Raw genomic sequence first — 18,990 nt, forward strand, 5'->3', positions numbered from 1 at the left:
TGAAAATACAGTTGGTCTCATATTTTCCATGGAAATAATGAATCCAAATAACAGATAAAGCATGGAATTATGAGAGTGAAATGGTGAAGGAGTGAATTCTGGAAGTACAGAAGCACAATCATCTCAGCCTGAAAGGCACTAACCTAAAAATGGTGTACTCTGAACTGAATACTTGAAGTTTCTCTGGAAGGAATAATTAACTATTAAAATCAAACTCCCTGACTTTTTCTGTGCATCTTTAGCAATGGTGTTACAATTTGCTGTGCAGAGTCACATATCTGTGTTCCGATAGTGACTGAAATTTGGGAGAGTGGAAGTGGAGTTAACCATTATCACTGCAATATTAAGGAAATTTAAAATGACCTGCTTTCTCTACCTTTTTCACGCCCAGCTCACAGCTGAGCACCTGACTTCTACAGAGCTCTGGTACCTTTGCAAGGGCCATTTTGTTTGGCCTCTGCCATTGGAGGAAGTCTCAGCTGTGGCTCTACTGTTGAAAGACTTAAGGAAATTTTGGGTAATTTTCTCCAAGCTCTTTACCTGCTCCCAGAATATGATAACCAGGAAGCTCTTGATGAAACCTGGGGGATTTGATTTCAATCATTTTAAAAGATAATTCTTTATGCAGCAAATGTCCGAAACTTGGTGCAAGAGGAGATCATGGAGCAGCCACTCCTAGCAGGTGTAAAATGAATTATAGGAACTGCTGAACATCATAGAAAATCTTTCAATGGCTACTGGAATGGCCAGGCAAGGGCATGTTGTCTTGCTTTCTTTGTACAAAAGTTATCAATGATATGCAGAAATTGACCAGGCCCTTGTGCTCTTTATAAAAACAGCATCTCCTGCTTGCAGTGTTGCAGGCAAGTTTGGATAAGCCATTTCTTTATATGTTAAGTTATATCTGCCTTGTTTAGGAGAGATTTGTTAACATATTGTAACTAACATAATACTGAAAAAAAGCCGCCCTCATTTTTCCCTGGGAAGTTCAAAATTTGAGTTGGATATGTTCTTTAGTTTTTTGGGTTTTTTTTTTACAGGCATTTTTCCATTTGCTTATTTTTTTTTTTTTTTTTTTTTTATTTTTAAGATGTGTCTCAAACACACAAGAAAAAGAACTGGTTTATGTTTTTCCTGCCAAGTCAGATTCTTCAGGAAATAAGCTGCCTGGGACATTTTCTACTCCATCACCATATTAAACATTTCTGAGACTGAACACAGTATGGAACAGTCCATTTTCATGAGAAGATGAATGATAATGTGACATGATTATCCAGTGGGTTAGGTGGTTTTTCTCTCCCTTTTTCTTTTCTCACTGCTATTTATTGTGGCCATTTAGGGCCTTACCTTTTTTCAGGAGGAGCAGTCCTGCAAGGCAATAGGCATCCCTTTGACATCCCTTCATCTCCTGTTGATTTTAGTAGGGTGTAAATGTGCTCTGAACCTTGTGGTATCTGTCCCCAACACTTCAGCTCTTTCAAAACCTCCAGCACTTTGGCTGTTTCCCGAGTTGTCTGGGTCCTTCCTCCTGGAGGAGAATGGTTTTGATTTTAGTAATTTTTGCTTCTTTCTTCTTAAAATGACAGTGCTTACTGTTAAATTTCACTGCATTACTCCATAGCTTTTGAGCTAGGATCATCTGCTTTTATGGATAAATTCAGGCTGCTGGCTGGAGTGTTACAGCTTCTGGGGAGGCTCCTCAAACTCCTGTACTTTGGGGCTTTGTCACCAGTTGCTGACAAAGTGCAGCAGTTTAGCAAAATCTTTGGACATGGGTTTGAAGGGTGGTGCTTCAAAGAAATGAAGGCTTCATACTCAAAACGTGTTCTTTCAAGTTTCCTCCCTCCTTGATTTGCAGATGTAGGTGTGATTTGGTGCATCCTGCTGTCATTACAGCTCAGCTTCCTCTACTGCTCAAATCTTTAAGGCAACACGTGAATAGAGTCCAAATATGAGAGAGAGATGTTCCTTCCTGGGAGATTAGCAAGCAGAATGAACATAAAAATAATGCTTAATTCATCTTTAAACCTGATTGCATGTTTGCTGAGTGATATTGGCATTTAAAAGGAATTAACTTGGCTGTGTGTAGGAGTTATTGATAAAGTAACTCAGAAATATACTTTGCCTATTTCTGTTTCCATTATGCATTGGAATACAATTTTATGCAAAGCTAGTTTAATGAGGAAATGATATTTTAGAAGGTTGTTATTGCAGCCATAAAGGTCAACAGCTTTATTTAAGCTATATTTATTTTTTTTATGGGGGGCAGGGGAAGAGACAGTATTGTGCGCACCTGACTTTTAAGAAAAAAAAAAAAAATTTCCGCATCTTCCTTTTGCCATGTGCCTTGAGCTGATGATGTGGTGTTCTCTTGACCCTTTCCAGGTGGAAAAGCCTGTCCCCCTGAGCGAGCCCTGCAGGAGCAGCGTGCCTGCAACGAGCACCTGTGTGTGCGTTTCTTCTGGGAAGCGTCCCCCTGGAGCTCCTGCTCCGAGGACGTGCCGGGCACCGCGCTCAACGCCACCTCCGGCTGGAGCGGGGAGGCCGCCTGTGGGGTGGGCATTCAGACAAGGAAGGTCTTCTGCAGGAAGAGCAGCTCTGGCCAGGTCGCTCCCAAAAGGTACTTAAAGCAAGCTTGGCAGTGTTTGTTTATAACGTACATGATGTAGAAAGGCATTTTCAGCAAGTGTATGGACTCCGCAGCATTGAAATAATTTCATTTCAGGACTAACTCTCAAGGTACTATTCCATCACTGTTGTAACAGGTAAAGAAACAAAGTACCCAGCCCATTTTAACTTTCCACATAAATCCAGGCAAACAGCATGCTCTCAGTGGTGGAGATTTTTTGCTGTAGCTGCTCTGCTACTCTAATTAACAGTTTTCTTCAAATATTTTCCCTGAAGAACAGGTGTGAGGAAAATATAAAATACATTTGAATATAATGTTCAGCAGTACCTTATTAGCAGTGCACTAATCAAATAGAAGAATTAAATAGATTTTGCATTATATTTACACTCCAATAAGGCAGCACCATATGTGTGATCTATATTGTTCACTTGGTTTATATAACTTTCATAATGTGATAGCAACACAGCAAAATCACATATTCTGCAGTAGAAATATCCCAAATTTTGCTTTGCTTTGCTAAATGAGGAAAATAAGTAGCACAGATGTTTTCCTTAATATCAAAAAAATCAAGATGTTGCTAATTATTTTTGCACCATTAATGAGTCTAGAGACTTAGAACTGAGTTTCTTTTCCTATTGTAACTCTCAAAACAATGCTGTTTGTGTAAGCAGACTGTGCTGATTTCAGTAAAGTTAATTAAAATTCTTGAGGCTAATGGGGTTAATTAAATAAAAGGAAAGAAATCTGGTATTCGTGTATGTCTCAAATGCATTGATAAGCTTGAACTTTACCTAATTAAACATATTGTTTATAGAGTGATGTAAAGCCTAAAATAATTGTTTGCCCCCTCCACTCTTGAGGTGATGTAAGAGGAAATGGAACTGAAGGGGGTAAGTCAACACTTAAGCAGCTGAATCATGGTTTTAACATTTTTTTTTTCTCATACAGATTAGTGGCACGTTCCTCCTTCAAATGGGATCATTTTGGGTTGCATGCATTACTAAGTATTTCTGAGTGATCTTTTTAATAGAGATTAATAGGGAATAAGAAAGAGTAATTCCCTTCCTGTTCACTCACTTGATCTGCAAAATCTGACAGATCCCATGAAATTGTCCCTTTTCTGCTCTTCAAGTCCTCATATATTAACTGTGTCTGAAAGTTTTATTAGAATATGTATGACATGTTTTCCATGTAGAAGTTAAAAATGAATGAAGAAAATCACAGAGCTCTTTGTACTGTATTGCACTTGAAACTGTTTTGTGTTCCTTGGAGGTTGAAATTTGAGGAATATCTCATCAGCCCTTACAGACAGGTGGTTTGAAGGCTGTTGCATGCTGTGTTAAAACAGGACTACTTTATAAACATAACTACTCACTTTCTTTGGTAATAAATATATCTGTTTTATTCCTATGAGCTTTGTGGTTTTGATGTCACAGACAGAGCTGCTACATTTAGCCTGTATTCATCAAGCCAAGCTCCCCATTTAAAAAAAAATATTATGTTTTTTAATCCTTGAAACATAATAAATTCAGCTGTGTTGCATGAGTGAAAATAAAAATAAGACTTGCTCTGGTCAGGAGTGGTGTCTTTGATATGGCAGTGTGCTCACAGCCCTGTGAAAGTCTTAGGAATAGAATCTTTCTTCATAGTTTTAAGTTTTTATTTTGTTTTATCCGCAGGTGTCCGGAGTCCATCCGGCCCGAGGCGGTGCGGCCGTGCCTCCTCCCCTGCAGGAAGGACTGTGTTGTTACACTGTTCAGTGAGTGGACACCCTGCCCCACAGCCTGTCAGCCTGGTAAGCCTTGAATAAGTCAAAATTTGGGGGAAAATTAGAGCATTGGCCTGGAAACCTGTGGCAGATGAAGTTCACACCAGTCTAGTAATTTTTATGGCATTCATCTGCGTGAATTTTGGACCCGAGGACTTTGGACCTTGACTTTTGAGTTGATTTCTTGGGTAGGTGGGATCCTTACAAGCAGCTTTGGAGATGTGAATTCTCTTTGCCTGGAAAAAAATTCCTTCTGGGTTTCTACCTTCAGAGTCACAACTCCAAGGCTCCTGTGTTGTATGGCTGCACATGGAATTGCATATTGCAATTACATATGAAATGTAATTTTCTTGACCAACCTGGGTGTATATACAAGGGTGTGCAAGTACCTCCTGTGCTTTGTGGTTCTTCAAGGGCCAAACATCTTTGATCTTGTTGGTTAACTTTGAGGCACAACGAATTAACAACAAAGTTTCTTTATAATCATATAGTGTTGGGTTTTCTGACGAATTTGTGTTTCATTAGTTGTTCAGATGAAAGTCTGCTCAGTTATCAGAATACTTCATTATTGTTGGTAGTTTCCTTGCCCTTCAAAGATTATCAGTGGATGCTTTAGCATAGTCCTTGTTAGATTTTACAGGAAAATGAGTTGCTTTCTAAAACAGTGAATCCTGTTTTAATTAGCAATTTATTTTTAGACTTTAAATGAGCTGCCTATGAAGGAGTAGAATAAATTACCTGGTAAATTACTTTGTTTATTAAATAATAGTCTACAATTAAAATGAGAAGAAATTAATTATTTAACCTCCTTGGCAGTGTTATCATTTTAATATAATTCTAAATTAAAACTTCTTAGATGAGGGAGTTTGTTTTTTGCTAAATCTGTTATTGATATGGCTCCATTGCAAGATTTTTTTTTTTTAATTTGCATTGCACAATTAAAACCTCAGCATGATAATGAAATCTCAAAGCCACTACACATACGTGAGTTGTTAGGGGTGTTGTGGATTTTTTTATAGAAAAGTTGTATTTAATGAAAGCAATATACAGATGGTGAATTACTAATCAGATCAAGCAGGGACAGGTATTGCCTGGCAGATTTAAAATTAATTGTGTACCAGCATAAGATCAGAACTTAAACATGGAATCACTAAATCAGCTTTGCACAGAACTTTACCAGTTGAGCTATTTGTAGTAGTTTATCTGAGGAAATACATCTGAGTTTACCATCTCACAATAAAAAAAGCTGACATTTTCCCTACATTTAAATGTCATCAGACAACTGTCTGTCTTCTGGCAGAAGATTATCTCCTGCCTCAGCAGTGCAGACAGCACTGAACTTAGGGCAGCAACAGATGGATGGACAACATAATTCACAAAGGAAGTGCCACTGAGTCCCAGCACCTGTTGGGGAGGCAGGAGCAGGGAGGTTGTTGCAAGTTATTGATTCTCTGCCATTTCAGATACTTAAAGGTGGCAACTGTCTACTGCAGAATGTATCTGTTTTACCTGGGCTTTGAGGATGGATTGATAAAAGAATCAAAGAATCAGTAGGGTGGTTTCAGGATATGAAATGGTCTGAATGAGCAGCAGGTAGATTTTCCTCTGTCACCTGCTTTCCTGGGGGTAAAGGTGGCCTGGAGAGGTAACTGCTTTCAGCATGGATGAGGTACTCCCTGGTCTGTCAGCACAGATTTAAAACAGGGAGATTAAAAAAAGCAAACAACTTACAATAAATAACATTTTTCATTCTCCTTCTGAAAATAGATGGTACCTGTAAGTACTCTTCTCTTCTGGGCATTGGTTATCCAGGAGGAAGGTTAGAAATTTCACAGTTACTTAATTCTCTAAACAAGTTTACATGAAATGTTAGATAGTAGCTGTCCTATTTTTTTCCCCATGCCTTAAATCAGATTTGAAATGAGATGGGGTAAAAGTGGATAAAATGCATGGTGTGCCACAATAAGAAATTCCATCCACCTCTACCTTGTGTCAGACAGTTCATGATCTGCCACTTCCAATCCTCATAAACACAAAACCAGAGCTGGGCAAAGTGGAAGACTTAAGAGCTCTTATCTCTACAAAGATATTGGAGACGGCACTGATTTTGGTGACTAAAATTTCAGAAAATCTCAGAAAACTGGTCCTTGTTTTTTGTGTGAGCAGAGTCTCGTGTTGACCAGATTCTGGCTTTCCATCTGCTCAGGAGCAGAGTGGGAAGCTGAATGTTTTCTGTGGAAGTTGGACCTGATGCAGCACATGTTCCAGGAGTAAAAAGGGATTTTGTCCCTCACCTGAGAATGGTGGTGCAGCTCTGTGAGCCCTGGGGGTGAAAGACAGAGGAAAGAAGGATGCAAGTTCCAGGGAGGAGTAAGAGTGGGTTGGTAGGAGTTGTGTGTCTCTCTAAGAGAGGAGAAAGGAGGCTGGTGGCCTCCAAGATATAAACAGGATGGGGAGTGGAAGCAGAGGTGAGGCACCCCTGAAGTTCTCAAACAGCGTTATCTGAGTTGCATAGTAAAGGACAGAGAAGTTAAGATGGTCCTGAGATCTTGAGACTTGACTTTTTTTCAGGAGGGCAAACAGTCATAGCCATGCTGGAAATCACTTCGGCTTTAAAAGGACAGTCCTCCACAGTGCTAGTACTCTGGAAAAATCAGGCTATAGCAATTTTAACTGAAATATAAAAATTATGCTCATTAACATTTGTAAGGAATGCTATAGAAAAGCCAGTGAGGAAATTCAATTTTGAAAATGGGGTTTGAGTAAGGTGCAATAAATGTTGAGGATAATTTAGTTTCTTGAGGTGGAGAAAATTACTGTGGGAAGCTCATTTAGATTTGGTACTGATTAATAGGAAGGAAATGGGTAAGATTCAAATGGTGGTAGATAATTTGAATGAAAATCATCACAAAGTGATAGAGTTCATGATTCTTGGAAAGGAAGGATGGCAATATCAACAAGATATTAGAAAAAAATATATAGACTTCAACAAACTGCAGAAATTGGTATCTACACCTCTTGGGAACTTGTTTTATGCAGACAGGAGTACAGATGATCTGGAAGCTCCAAGAAAGCCTCTGCAAAGGGCTGAAGCCCTACTGGATTATAATTTCTATTCTGACACTGTGCCAGTAGCCCTGGGGAGCAAGGCATGTGTAGGACTGTATGTGATTTGCAAGTTCCAGGTTCAAACCATGAAGAGGAGCACCACACACATCTAGAGAAGCTCTTTTTTGTCTTCCTATCAGGATCTTGTTTCCTTTTAGATTGTCATATTGTTTCACAAAGATTAGAAACAAGAAATCAAGAATGTCAACTAAACTAGAGGATATTAGGCAGTGAAAATTGCATAAATGGATTAAAAAGAAGGGGGAACTGAATGAAATGTACATTCTGAGAAATAGGGGAAGCACAGCATGGGGAATGTGCAGTTGTTGCTGTTGTTTCCTGTCTGCAGCCAGGAGAAAGGTGGACTAAGGAGTGTTTCCAGTGAGTAGCTATTCCCATGTCAGTGAGATTGTGAGAATAAGAAGGAACTAGTAAAGTAATGCCAGAGTATCAAATGACTCTCTCATGGGTGAGAAATTAAGTCTTAAAATACTAAAACTCACTAATACCAAGGCAGACCAAACCAAAACTCTCATTCTCAGCTCTGCTCTTCCAAAAAGAAAGGTCAAGAAAATTGTAGATTACTCACCCTAGCCTCATTATGTAGAAAGCCACAAGAACAAGTTACTACTCAAGATAAACATTTCAAGAATCAGATTGTAATAAACTGGCCAGTAAGGATTTATTGAGAACAAATTGTGCCCAATAAATTTCATCTATTTTTTGATAGACTATCTGTTCTAATTAAGGGAAATGGTAGATTTTTGACACATTAAACTTTTATCAGGAAGCTGAGGGACAGTGGCTTAAATTAAATCACTGTTAAATGGGTACTCAGCTGCTTGAAAAATCTCATAGTGGATATCACAGTGAAAATAATCTGTGTCTCCTTTGCTGCCTGTTGTACTGTATTGATACACACTGATAAGATCCTGTGAGCCTTCTCTCCAAGCTAAAGAGTCCCAGCTTTCCTGGTCTTTTCTGTGTGTCAAGTGCTCTGCTCCCTAAATAGGAGCAGAGGAACCTGCTCAGAAACCTCTGGAGATGCAATGGACTACAAAATGAATGAAAGTCAGCAGTTAGAAATGCTGAAACTCATACCAGGCTTTTCAAATTCCTGGGCATGTTGTATGTGAGACCCCCGAGGGGTCACTGTACTCTGCCCTGGGCAGACTGCAGGTTCTTGGGCACGTTGTTGTGAGAAAGTGAGCAAGAGAGGAAATTGAATTGGACCTACAAAGCTGGGTTTGCTTAGTTTAGAGCAGGGAAGACTTAGAATGGATGCAAGCCCTTGCAATTTTGAAAAGGTTATGCATTAGGTGACAGGGATAAACTCTTGCCTTCATGTAGTGAACAGAAGATAAAACAGTTTAATTTCCAGGAGTGATGGTGTGGGCTAGATTTTAAGAAAAGGCTCTTTGTGAGGCTTTACAGGCACCAGATCAGGCTGTGAAAGGAGACTGTAGGAAGCTGTAGAGCTGCCTCAGGTAGTGGCTGTGAAAGCAGCAGGAGAGGGATCTCTCTGGATGTGCTTTTCCTGCACCAGGGCAGCAGCTGTGCTGAGCAGCCTCCTGCCAGTCCAATGTCCCTTTGCAGTGATCTCACAGTGGTGGCACATGTGCCAGTGGAGGCTTGTATGACTTGGTGTTTTTAAAATCAACATTTTTCTTGGATATGCTTGTGCTTTGTGTTCATGATGTGACTTCTGAGTTTTCCTTCTACTCTACTACATTGTAAATTTGCTGCTGCAGCTTTACTCTTATTCTGAGCTGGAAAAATAATACTCATAGTGGGCTTATTGGCTCTCCTCTTTCAGACATAATTGATGAAGTCCACTATTGAAAGCTTTTTACATGGTCTGTAATCCATTAAGGAGTTCTCCTGAGATCCCTTTTTACTTTTCTAGCACCTCTTTTTGAAGTCAGTTCAGTACCCAGAGAATGCCATATGCAGTGGTTAAACCAGCTCTCAGTTTGCTCTTACCAATTACACAGCCAAGGATTGTGTTTACTTTAGCTGTAGAGACAAATAGATAAATCTTGTTCTTGTCTTTCCTGCTGCATTCTGTACCATGGATTTTGTGAACTGTGTTTCTAGATGGATTGGTCTTGCATCAACTCAGGTTAAGTAGGGAGTTAGCCTCTGTTGGTTGCAATGGTTTTCCCATTAGGAAGTTATCATCTCTGATTTCTAGAGCCATAAAGATGGGTTACTGGTAGCAGCCTGAGACCACCAGAATGTGTTCTCAGAAACAAAACCTTCCTTTATAACAGTTTGTTTCTTTGATTTTTATTCTTTTTCCCAGTTAAGGTGTTTATTTTCTTATTTATTTATTTTCTTACTTGATTTGGTGTTCTGTTAAATAGACGGTTTTTGATGCATTTCTTAGGCTGTTGACTTATCATCCTTCCAGCTGCTGTCCTGCTGAACTACTGGTAATTTTAAAGGAAGAAATGTTAGAGTGCTCATAGTTTCAAAATATAAATGAAACACGGAGCATGTTTCTAACCAAGGCAGCTAAATCACTAACTTGGGATAACAACCATGTCTGAAAGACAACTTTTTTTTTTTTTTTGCTTTACAGGCAATGCCACTGCAGTTAAGCAGTCCCGGTACAGGATTATCCTTCAGGATTCTGCCAGTGGGGGACAGGCGTGTCCAGACACTTTGTATGAGGAAAGAGAATGTGAAGATGTTCCCATCTGTCCAGTGTATAGGTAAAAACTGTTACCTTGGAATCAGTCTCTAGTGGGTGTCCTCCTCTCCAGAAATGACTCTTGTCCTGCACAATTTTCACCAGAAAATAACATAATTTTGGAAAATGCAGAGTTTAAAACAAATAATGTACCTTGCAAAATGTGTAAAAGTACAGTTCAAACTGGAGATTTCAGTAGATCTGGCATCATTAGAACAAGCACCAACAGACACAGCTCCTAGAAATAGTAACCTCAGGGTCTGATGTGTGTAAGGAAGCTCTTAGTGGGAACTCCCCCCTCATTGTATCTAAAAATCAATGTAAGCTATTTTGGGACCACAAGCCCTAGAGTGCCTGAATCATAATTGCATGCTTATTGCAGAAACTCATGTATTTTCCCCTGATACTCTCACTCCAATGAATAGTGCACACTTAAAAAGTTCTGATTAGACAAATAAAAAACAGAGCAGTTACTCACTGCTCTTCATTAAGATTCTGTGGCTCATCTGTTGTGCAATATTAGTAAATAGAAAAGCATCATATCTTTGCATATGAATCTCCAGCCTGCACATCCCACAGAAGATGTCCTGGAGCAGAGTGTGGAGCTGAAGGCAGTGCCAGGCAGGGGACACAATGCTGTGCTCTGCCTGGTGCCGTGGAAAGCTGCTTCCCATGGCTGGCCCACCTGTGAGCATGGAAAGCAGGCTGGGAACAATGTCAGCTGATGAGAGCAGGAGGGGAGGCTGGTGACAAAGCCCACTGGAGCTATTTCCTATGTATCTTACCTAACTTTGAAACGTGCCCTGCAAGATGAGAAAGGGGAACGTTGTTGGACAAGGTTGTGGCTTCCTAGAAGGCGAACCTGGCATCTGAATTCCAGTTCCTGGTGCTTGTGTCAGGAGTAATTACAGCTTCGTGACTCCAAATGATTGATAACTGGAGTTTGTGCTTGGATTTGTTCCCTGTTTTCCAGTGTTAAGCACTTCATTGTTGGCTGTTCTGCTGCAGGTGGAAGAGCCACCGCTGGAGCCCCTGCGTGCTGGTGCCAGCCTCGGTGCGCCAGGGCCTGCCGGGGCAGAGCGAGGCGTGTGGGCACGGGCTGCAGTCCAGGGGTAAGATTCTCCATCCAGCCTCCAGGCTTTAAGGTGTTGCATGTGGCATTTAAGTAGGGTCTTCGCTCTTTTGCAGTAGATAATTTGGAAACTTTATGAAATAAAGTGTTTTGAGAACTGCTTCCGTTACTTGGTTTTCTCCTGTACTAGGCATTAAAGTACTACTAACACAATAGCTTGGAGTATAGGAGGAGATGTTCAAATGTCTTAACCTGCTTTTCTACCTAAAGCTGAAGTGTGTGAGCTTTAAATGAATTATCTATAGGCCTTTATGAAGTAATCCATTCTATGTTCTAAAAATGGAAAGGATAATTTCCTCATGATTTTGAATTTTACTAATGATTTGCCTGAGGCCTGATTTTCATTAAGACTGTTGAAGAAGTTCAGCATGGGTAAAGGCTTTGGGCTCCTGCCCTTGGCATAATTAAGCACCTAGAAATTAGTGGTCCCATTGTCTGAACAGAAGTGTTGAGAAGAATGTTCAGAGTATGCATCAGTCTGTAGTGGTGCCTGCAGATGGCTGGAGATGTGGTTGTTATCAGTCTCCTGGGAAATACAATGAAACCTTTAACAAAAGGTTATTTTTATTGAAAAAAAAGCGCTGTACAGGTATGCTAACTGAGGAAACTTGACATAATAATTTACTCCTTCACAAAGGTAGAAGCTATTCTTTAAAGATGAAATGAATTTCTTATATAATTTGGAAACAAAGGAAAAGAAAGAAAAGCCCTGACAGTATGTGGGATGTATCTGAAAGAAGAAATGTGTTTTAAACTAAAACTCAAAGGAGTAAATATCTTTAACTAGGTTTTGACCACAAACCTTTCCACAAGGTTTTCAAATCTGTAAATTGTATTGTTCAGTCTGTGTGAAGGGATGGTAATTTTTATGTTCTAGTAGGTGCATGAACTTTGTGCTAATCTTACTCTGACAGAATTAGAAGTATAATAGAAGAGTATCACACTTACTTTTACTCTGTGGAGAGCCCTCCAGTAATTACCTAGGCTATGTGCTGTTCTAGGGTAATTGTGAAAAACCTGCCTTCGTGAGTTTAAGCAAACATAGTTTCAGTGCCACGTTCACTTTTTTTGTAATTAACTATGGCTTTTGTTACAGCTTTGGTTTTCATAATTCCATGTAGTGACATAACCACTCTGCTATTTAAAGATGAGTGAGGTCTCAGGAAAATGAGATCTCAGATGAAACCCATGGAAGGAGATTTTTGAGGATATTTTGTATAGACAAGAGAAGTATTCTCCACAGAGAGGGCAGCTGAAACCCAGCTGCTAACTCTGACCATACTGTGTCTGGAAAAGAAGCTGCTGGGTTTTCAGCATTTCTGTAGAAGCATCTGGTAAGGGAAACTTTCATAAAGGTTTTGTTAATACCTCTACTTGCTGCTACTTGAACTCCTCAGGAGTGTGCAGAGGTGCTCTGTGTTGTCAGGGAGCAGCCCTTTAGTCAGGGGAGGTGTTTGCTTACATGCCTTGCAAGGGCTCTTCAGCTTGTAAACCTCAACACTGGAGGACTCCTGATCCTGTCATTCTTCACTGGAAGGGGGTTTTTGGACGTACTGGATGTACTTTTGAACTGCCATGTGAGGTGAGGCTGGGGATTTGGGTTTGTTCATCCTAGAAGAGTGTCTAGTGTGTGGAGTTCACATATGAGATGGAACCACACATCCCAGAGGTGCATAATGAATTAACAGAAGACAAGTCACAGGCTGGAGTGAGAGAAACTCTCAGGTTGCCCAGAGAGACTGTAGATTGCTTGGAGATTCTGAACACTCAACAAGAAAAGGTCTTGAGCAACCTTTTCTAGCTTTGAGGTTGATCCTGCTTGGAGCAGGCACTGGATCCTTAGACACCCCTTCTGTCCTAAATGTCCTTGTGAGTCTGTGGGTGTTTTCAGGGCAATCTGTGCCATCACTGGGAGAATCCCAGGTGTAAGAGAGAGATGCTGCTGTCCTGCAATATTCAGGCATCCTGTGAATGAGCTTGCATTCGAGGTATCACCACCACTGCACACAGTAATTGCATTACATAAAGTACAGCATCTTTAGCCAGTAAGTGCTTCTTCTCCAAAGAGTATTCATATGAATTTGCCTGATTCCTTTTGTGCCGTGTGACAGCAATTACCCTTTTACTTCTGAAGATAATCAGTCTCACTGTTCCTTGGAGCATCCATTTTTTAGATTTTTTTTTCTCTCCAAACCCTGACTGTCATATAAAAAAGAGGATTTTAGTTTTCAGTGACTGTCGTATCTAGCCAATTATATAAGAACATTGAATTCATATAAATTATTTCTAAAGAAAAAAATTATGTGTTTATGTGTACCTATTTAGGACAATGACTGTACTGATGGAAAATGAGGTCTGAAATGACTTTCAAGCTCCGTTCTTTCTCTTGGCTAGATTCTGAGATAGATACTTAGAGATCCTGTTCCATGAGCATTTTCACTGAAACTGCATGTAAACATACTGCATAATATGCAGAAGATATCGGAGTTTGTCTGAATAATAAGCAGAATAGCCAAGAAGATGACAGCTGTCTGAAGCGGCAGTTTTTTATGGTTTTATCTTGGAAAGATATTACATTAATTACAATAGCCTTTCATTTTTTATGTCAGCTTCGGTGGACTAACTTATTCAGTAAGCAGTGCTATAGGAAAGAGAAAGGTAGCCTTTAGAACTAATAAATATAGTTGTTTTTTAAACTTAGCTGAGGCATGATTGACAAAAAAGCCCCCAAGACAGGGCACTCAAATAAAACAGGGTGAGGATATTGCTTGATAGTTACATAAGATAACATTACTATCAGTAAATGAGAAGCGTTGCAAACTTTTGTGTTGCTGTACAGCTGTCATTTGCCTCCACCAGGGACTAATTTACTAGGAGGTGTCAAGGCTGTGAGAAAAGGTCCTGCTCAGAGGTGAGGGCAATCCCAAGCAGAAATTCAGTCTGGGTGAAGCATGGATTGAGAGCAGCCCTGGGAAGAAGGACTTGGGAGAGTTGGTTGATGAGAAGCTCAGTGTGAGCTGGCAATGTGCACTTGAAGCCCAGACACCCAACCTTGTCCTGGGCTGCATCCAAAGCAGTGTGAGCAGCAGATGAGGGAGGGGATTCTGCCCCACTCTGAGACCCCACCTGGAGCTCTGCATCCAGCTCTGGTGTCCTTGACGTGAAAAGGATGTGGATCTGCTGGAGCAGGTCCAGGGGAAATCACAGAGATGCTCAGAAGACTCAAGCACTTCGGCTATGAAGGCAGGCTGAGAGCTGGGGTTGTTCAGCCTGGAGAGGAGAAGGCTCCAGGGAGATGTTGGAGCCCCTTACAGTGCCCTGAAGGGGCTTCAAGAGAGCTGGAGAGGGTGTAAAATGACAAAAAGTAGAGTGGGAAGAAAATTTTGACTTTGAGAGTGATTAGGCCCTGGCACAGGATGCCTAAGGAAGTTGTGGATGCCCCCATCTCTGAGGTGTTCAGGGCTAGGTTGGATGGGGCTTGGAACAACCTGGAATAGTGGAAGGTGTCCCTGGCCATGGCAGGGGTGGAATGAGATGAGCTGGATGGTTTCCAATCCAGACCATTCCATGGTTTCATGAGAATTGCTACTTCTTCAGGTGCTGTTTGGTGACTTCCCTGGTCTAGATGTTTGTGATGGAGGATCCTTCAGGAATGACCTCTCCTTTCAGTGCTGACATGAAGAGCTACCTGGGACATACACAATTTTTGGGAAAAAATGTGTTGCTCATTACAAGGGATTGTTAAGGTTTAATTAGTGGATGGAAAACCTGTTTTAAGCAAATGTCTTTGAAGGCTGCTTCAAACACTATTGGTAGTGTAAATAGACACGTATTAAAGAGCAGACGGGTCTAATGAGATTGCTTTAAAAACTGGTCCTGGAAATACACTGACAACATGATTATGAAAAAACTTTACTTTCCAAAAGCAATGAGAAGCTGCAGCAATGGAAATGCCGTGTCTTATTTCTCCTGCTCCTGCCACTTTGCTTTGATTCATTTGGAGTATTTGACCATATTTCCCCCTGTTAATGAGACAGTAAGTCCTTCTCAGAGCTCTAGCTCCCCATCTCAAGAATACAGAAATGCTGTGACACAGAGCAGGAAATATTTTTAGAGATAGTTTATTGATTTATGTACAGGAAAACAACAATGCAGACTCGCCAATGCAGTAATAAGAAGCTATTCCTTAGCTTTGGAGAACAGAACTCTCCCTGTCTCACCGGAGGTCATGGGATGGATCAATCCTGGACAGCCCCATTGTGCATCTCTGGAGTGTATTTCTTTGGTTGCTCTATGTCAGACCACACAGGATGTATTTCCTTTCCTGCTTTAGCTGGGTTGTAAATTCACACCACATGGACTTTGCTAAGATGGTTAGTGTTAAATATAATCTGTTACACTTGAAAAGTTGATGTATGAATTGACAGTAGAAACGTGGGATGCAGGCAGCACCAGACTGGGGCAATTTAAGATTCCTGTCTCCTTCATTGCAGGTTCCTGGCTCTTGCTCTGGAGCTTTCTGATAGCTGTAGGGACCTTGCAGACAAGACTGGTTTTAGGCTGATTCAGACCAAGTGCTTATCATCATAAGAAAAAAACGGTAACAATCTGCTATCTAAGTTTCCTGAGCGTGTCTAAATACAGTGATAGTTCCAGTGAAGTCTTATATAAAACACAGGCAGTACTGTGATCACAAGTCTAATAGTGACCCAGTTAATGCATCATATTAAGCAAGATGAAAGGATGAGTTTAGATATTGCCTCTTAAGATTGTATCTACACAAATATTTCAAAGAGGCATCCTTTAGCTGTATTATCTCATGTATTATCCATTAGTAACTCAGTAATGGCCACATATGCTGTTGTTATTTCTCCTGCAATTATTTTATGGTAACCTCTTTATAATGAGATCTGCCATCAAAAAAACATCAGTGTTACCAATTTTTTTTTTTTGCCTATAAGATAAGTCACCCAACAGTTCTTATTTTCTGTTTTGTAGATAGTTAATATAACTGCTGATTAGCTAAATGAACACATCATTGTGATTTGAGTTGCAGAATGCTTTTGCACAGAATTACCAATTTCAGGAGGTATGTATTAGAATCTTATGACAATTTACGGGCTGAAGGCAATGTGATAACCTGAAGTTTACAAGGAGTAAATGTGGCCGAGACTCAACTGCTTCAATTCGCTGGTGATGTTTTTTGAGCAGGGCTCTTGGTGCAGTCCTGTGTCAATCTGTCAATCTGACAGCAGCTTACCTGTCATCAGCAGCTCCCTCCAGTATTAGAGAGGAGGTAGGGCAGGTAGGACAATGAGCCTCATTCTGCGTGATGCTGGGTGTTCATTTGTTGGTCAGTGTTTTTCCTGGTGGTTCTACTCTAGGGTGTAACAGGTGATTACAGGACACAAACAGAGCTGAACTTGAGTGGTTCCAGATAGAGTCCTGGTCTGGAAGACATCTGCCTGGCAGCTGGTGGCATTGGGAGCAAATAATTGAGGAGAAAAATAATTACCAGGGTAAAGACAGGAGCTGAGTCTTGTTTGTGATATGTTTGAAAAGAATGTGAAGCAGAGTTTGTCTCTTAGTTTGTCTCTTTGTCTCTTTTGTGCTTAGGATAGTACTGAGGTTCAGGAAGGAGATTGCCTTTCCAGAATGAAGAGCTTTGGTGCATTTATCAGCCATGACTGCCCAGGGCTCCACCAGCACTTTACAGATATAATTACATCATATTGCAAATTCACAAAGATGTATTATTTTCCTCTCGTTGCAGATAATTCAATTTTTAGCTTAAAAAAGTGCAGAGAGTACTAAGGCGGTAAGAAACAACCAAACCAGAATTGATGCACTGTTCTTGTTTTTTGATAATCTGATTTCTTTCCTTGATGAAGCAGTGGGCTGGAGGTCAGGCAGTGAGGTACGTGAAAAGCAGCACAGATAATATTCCTTTAACTTCAGGAAGACATTGAGTCCAGTCCCACATGACACCGTCCCATGTGCAGTACAAAAATACGACCTAGAGAAATGAAAGGTGAGGTGGTTGTGCAACTTAGTGAAAGAACCCAATCCAAGCTCTGATATCAGCTATTTGCTGTCAGCCAGGAAGGCTGTTTCAGATGGCTTCTGATCAGATCCTGACAGCTTCCCACGGGGCACACGCACCCTGGGCTGTCATCAGTGCTGTCACTAGCAGTGTGGATGATGAACTAGAGAGCACATCTGTAACACATCTGGGTAACTGCAAATCGTGAGTACTTTGAAGGGCAGACCAGAAATACATGTTGGATAAATTTGAGCATGCTCTGAAATCAGAAAAGTGAAATTTTCGTTAAAGAAAAAAAAAGTCAAATGCAGCAGTTGCACTGTAGAAAGGTGGGCAGCAGTACTGTAGGGGAAAGTCTGGAATTCAGAGTTATATCTGGCATTATCCTGTTGGGGAAAAACACCCATCATAAAATAATGTGTTGCTTATGTTTTCCTTCTCATCTCCAAGTTCCTGAAATTTATTCTTCTGTTTCATAAAACAGAATATATTTAACAGGCAATCCTCCCTTTTATGTTTGTTCCATAACACCTTCTGCCACTATAAGTAATGACAAACAATTGAGGTCAGATAAAAACACCAGAACTTTCTCTTGAGTAATTCCAATTCCTGGTTTGCCAATAGATTCAGAATAGATTAGGAACCTCCTTTTTCAAAATACCCAAATTTCATTAACAGAAAGAAATTAAGTATTTAGGAGTCTACCTCTGGTGAATAGCACTGAACAAATTAAAATCTCTTGAGCTTAATGAAACTTTTCCGTTGGTTTTGCATTTAAAACTAATCTTCATTCTCAGTGAACTGTGTATATCTGCACACAGGAGATGAAGAGAATGATCACTGCAGTATGGATGTGGGATTACATGAGTCCAGATTGCTTGTGTCAGATTTCTGTCAGTTTACCTATAAGGTTTGAGCTGTTTTTAACTATAGATTTGATCATAGATTTGCTTCATGCAGAAATGTGTGTCAGTGTTTCACAAAGAGGGAAACAAGGAAAAATTGAGGATGAGATAAAAATGCCATGCTGATATCATGCATGCATATATGTATGCATTCTTCGCCTTCCCTGCACCATGGAATGAGGAAGATATCCTCTCCCAAAGAGCTTTTCCATGGGATTAATTTCAGTTTTGTAGTATTAGAATTGGCTGGGAGCAGGAGGGGAGGGGAGGGTATAGATGAGGCTATGTGAGGTACAGTGGATCAATCTCTGTGAGCATTTTGGCTGCCTTTGATATTCCATTTAATTTATGAGAAATAAAATCACCTGTTTTCATAGAAATCATCCTGTGCCAATTTCTTAAAACCTGGTGCTGTAGCAGAGGTGTCTATGCAAATGTGCATAGCTGGGCACTGCAGTGGGACATGGAAATTTGTCCTCATATTGTATTACATCCCACTGATCTTCCAGGTAATGTGTTCCCCTAGATCAATTTTTCTTTCTTTGGGTGTGAGTTGATAGGACAAGGGGAAGAAAGATTGATACTGGTTTGCCAGTGACAGGTTATTCACAGAAGAGTGATGGTGGACTGCCCTCCTGTTTTTAATGGGGGATGTCAGCAGGCATCAGAGGACACTTAAAACTATATTTCAGCCTGGGTCTGCCCAGCTT

At 40.4% G+C, this 18,990-nt stretch overlaps 1 protein-coding gene across 1 annotated transcript in view; it reads left to right on the forward strand.

Annotated features, from left to right (window-relative positions):
* The window catches only part of THSD7B (thrombospondin type 1 domain containing 7B), a 297,299-nt gene that overhangs the window by 162,619 nt on the left and 115,690 nt on the right, over positions 1-18,990 (forward strand). Inside the window, exons 13-16 of the mRNA XM_053982943.1 lie at positions 2,386-2,620; positions 4,309-4,424; positions 10,090-10,222; positions 11,209-11,312. Of these exons, the coding sequence (XP_053838918.1) occupies positions 2,386-2,620; positions 4,309-4,424; positions 10,090-10,222; positions 11,209-11,312 (588 nt within the window). The remainder of the gene's footprint in view (positions 1-2,385; positions 2,621-4,308; positions 4,425-10,089; positions 10,223-11,208; positions 11,313-18,990) is intronic.

Source organism: Vidua macroura, chromosome 7 (assembly GCF_024509145.1).
Source record: "Vidua macroura isolate BioBank_ID:100142 chromosome 7, ASM2450914v1, whole genome shotgun sequence".
Lineage (NCBI taxonomy): Eukaryota > Metazoa > Chordata > Aves > Passeriformes > Viduidae > Vidua > Vidua macroura.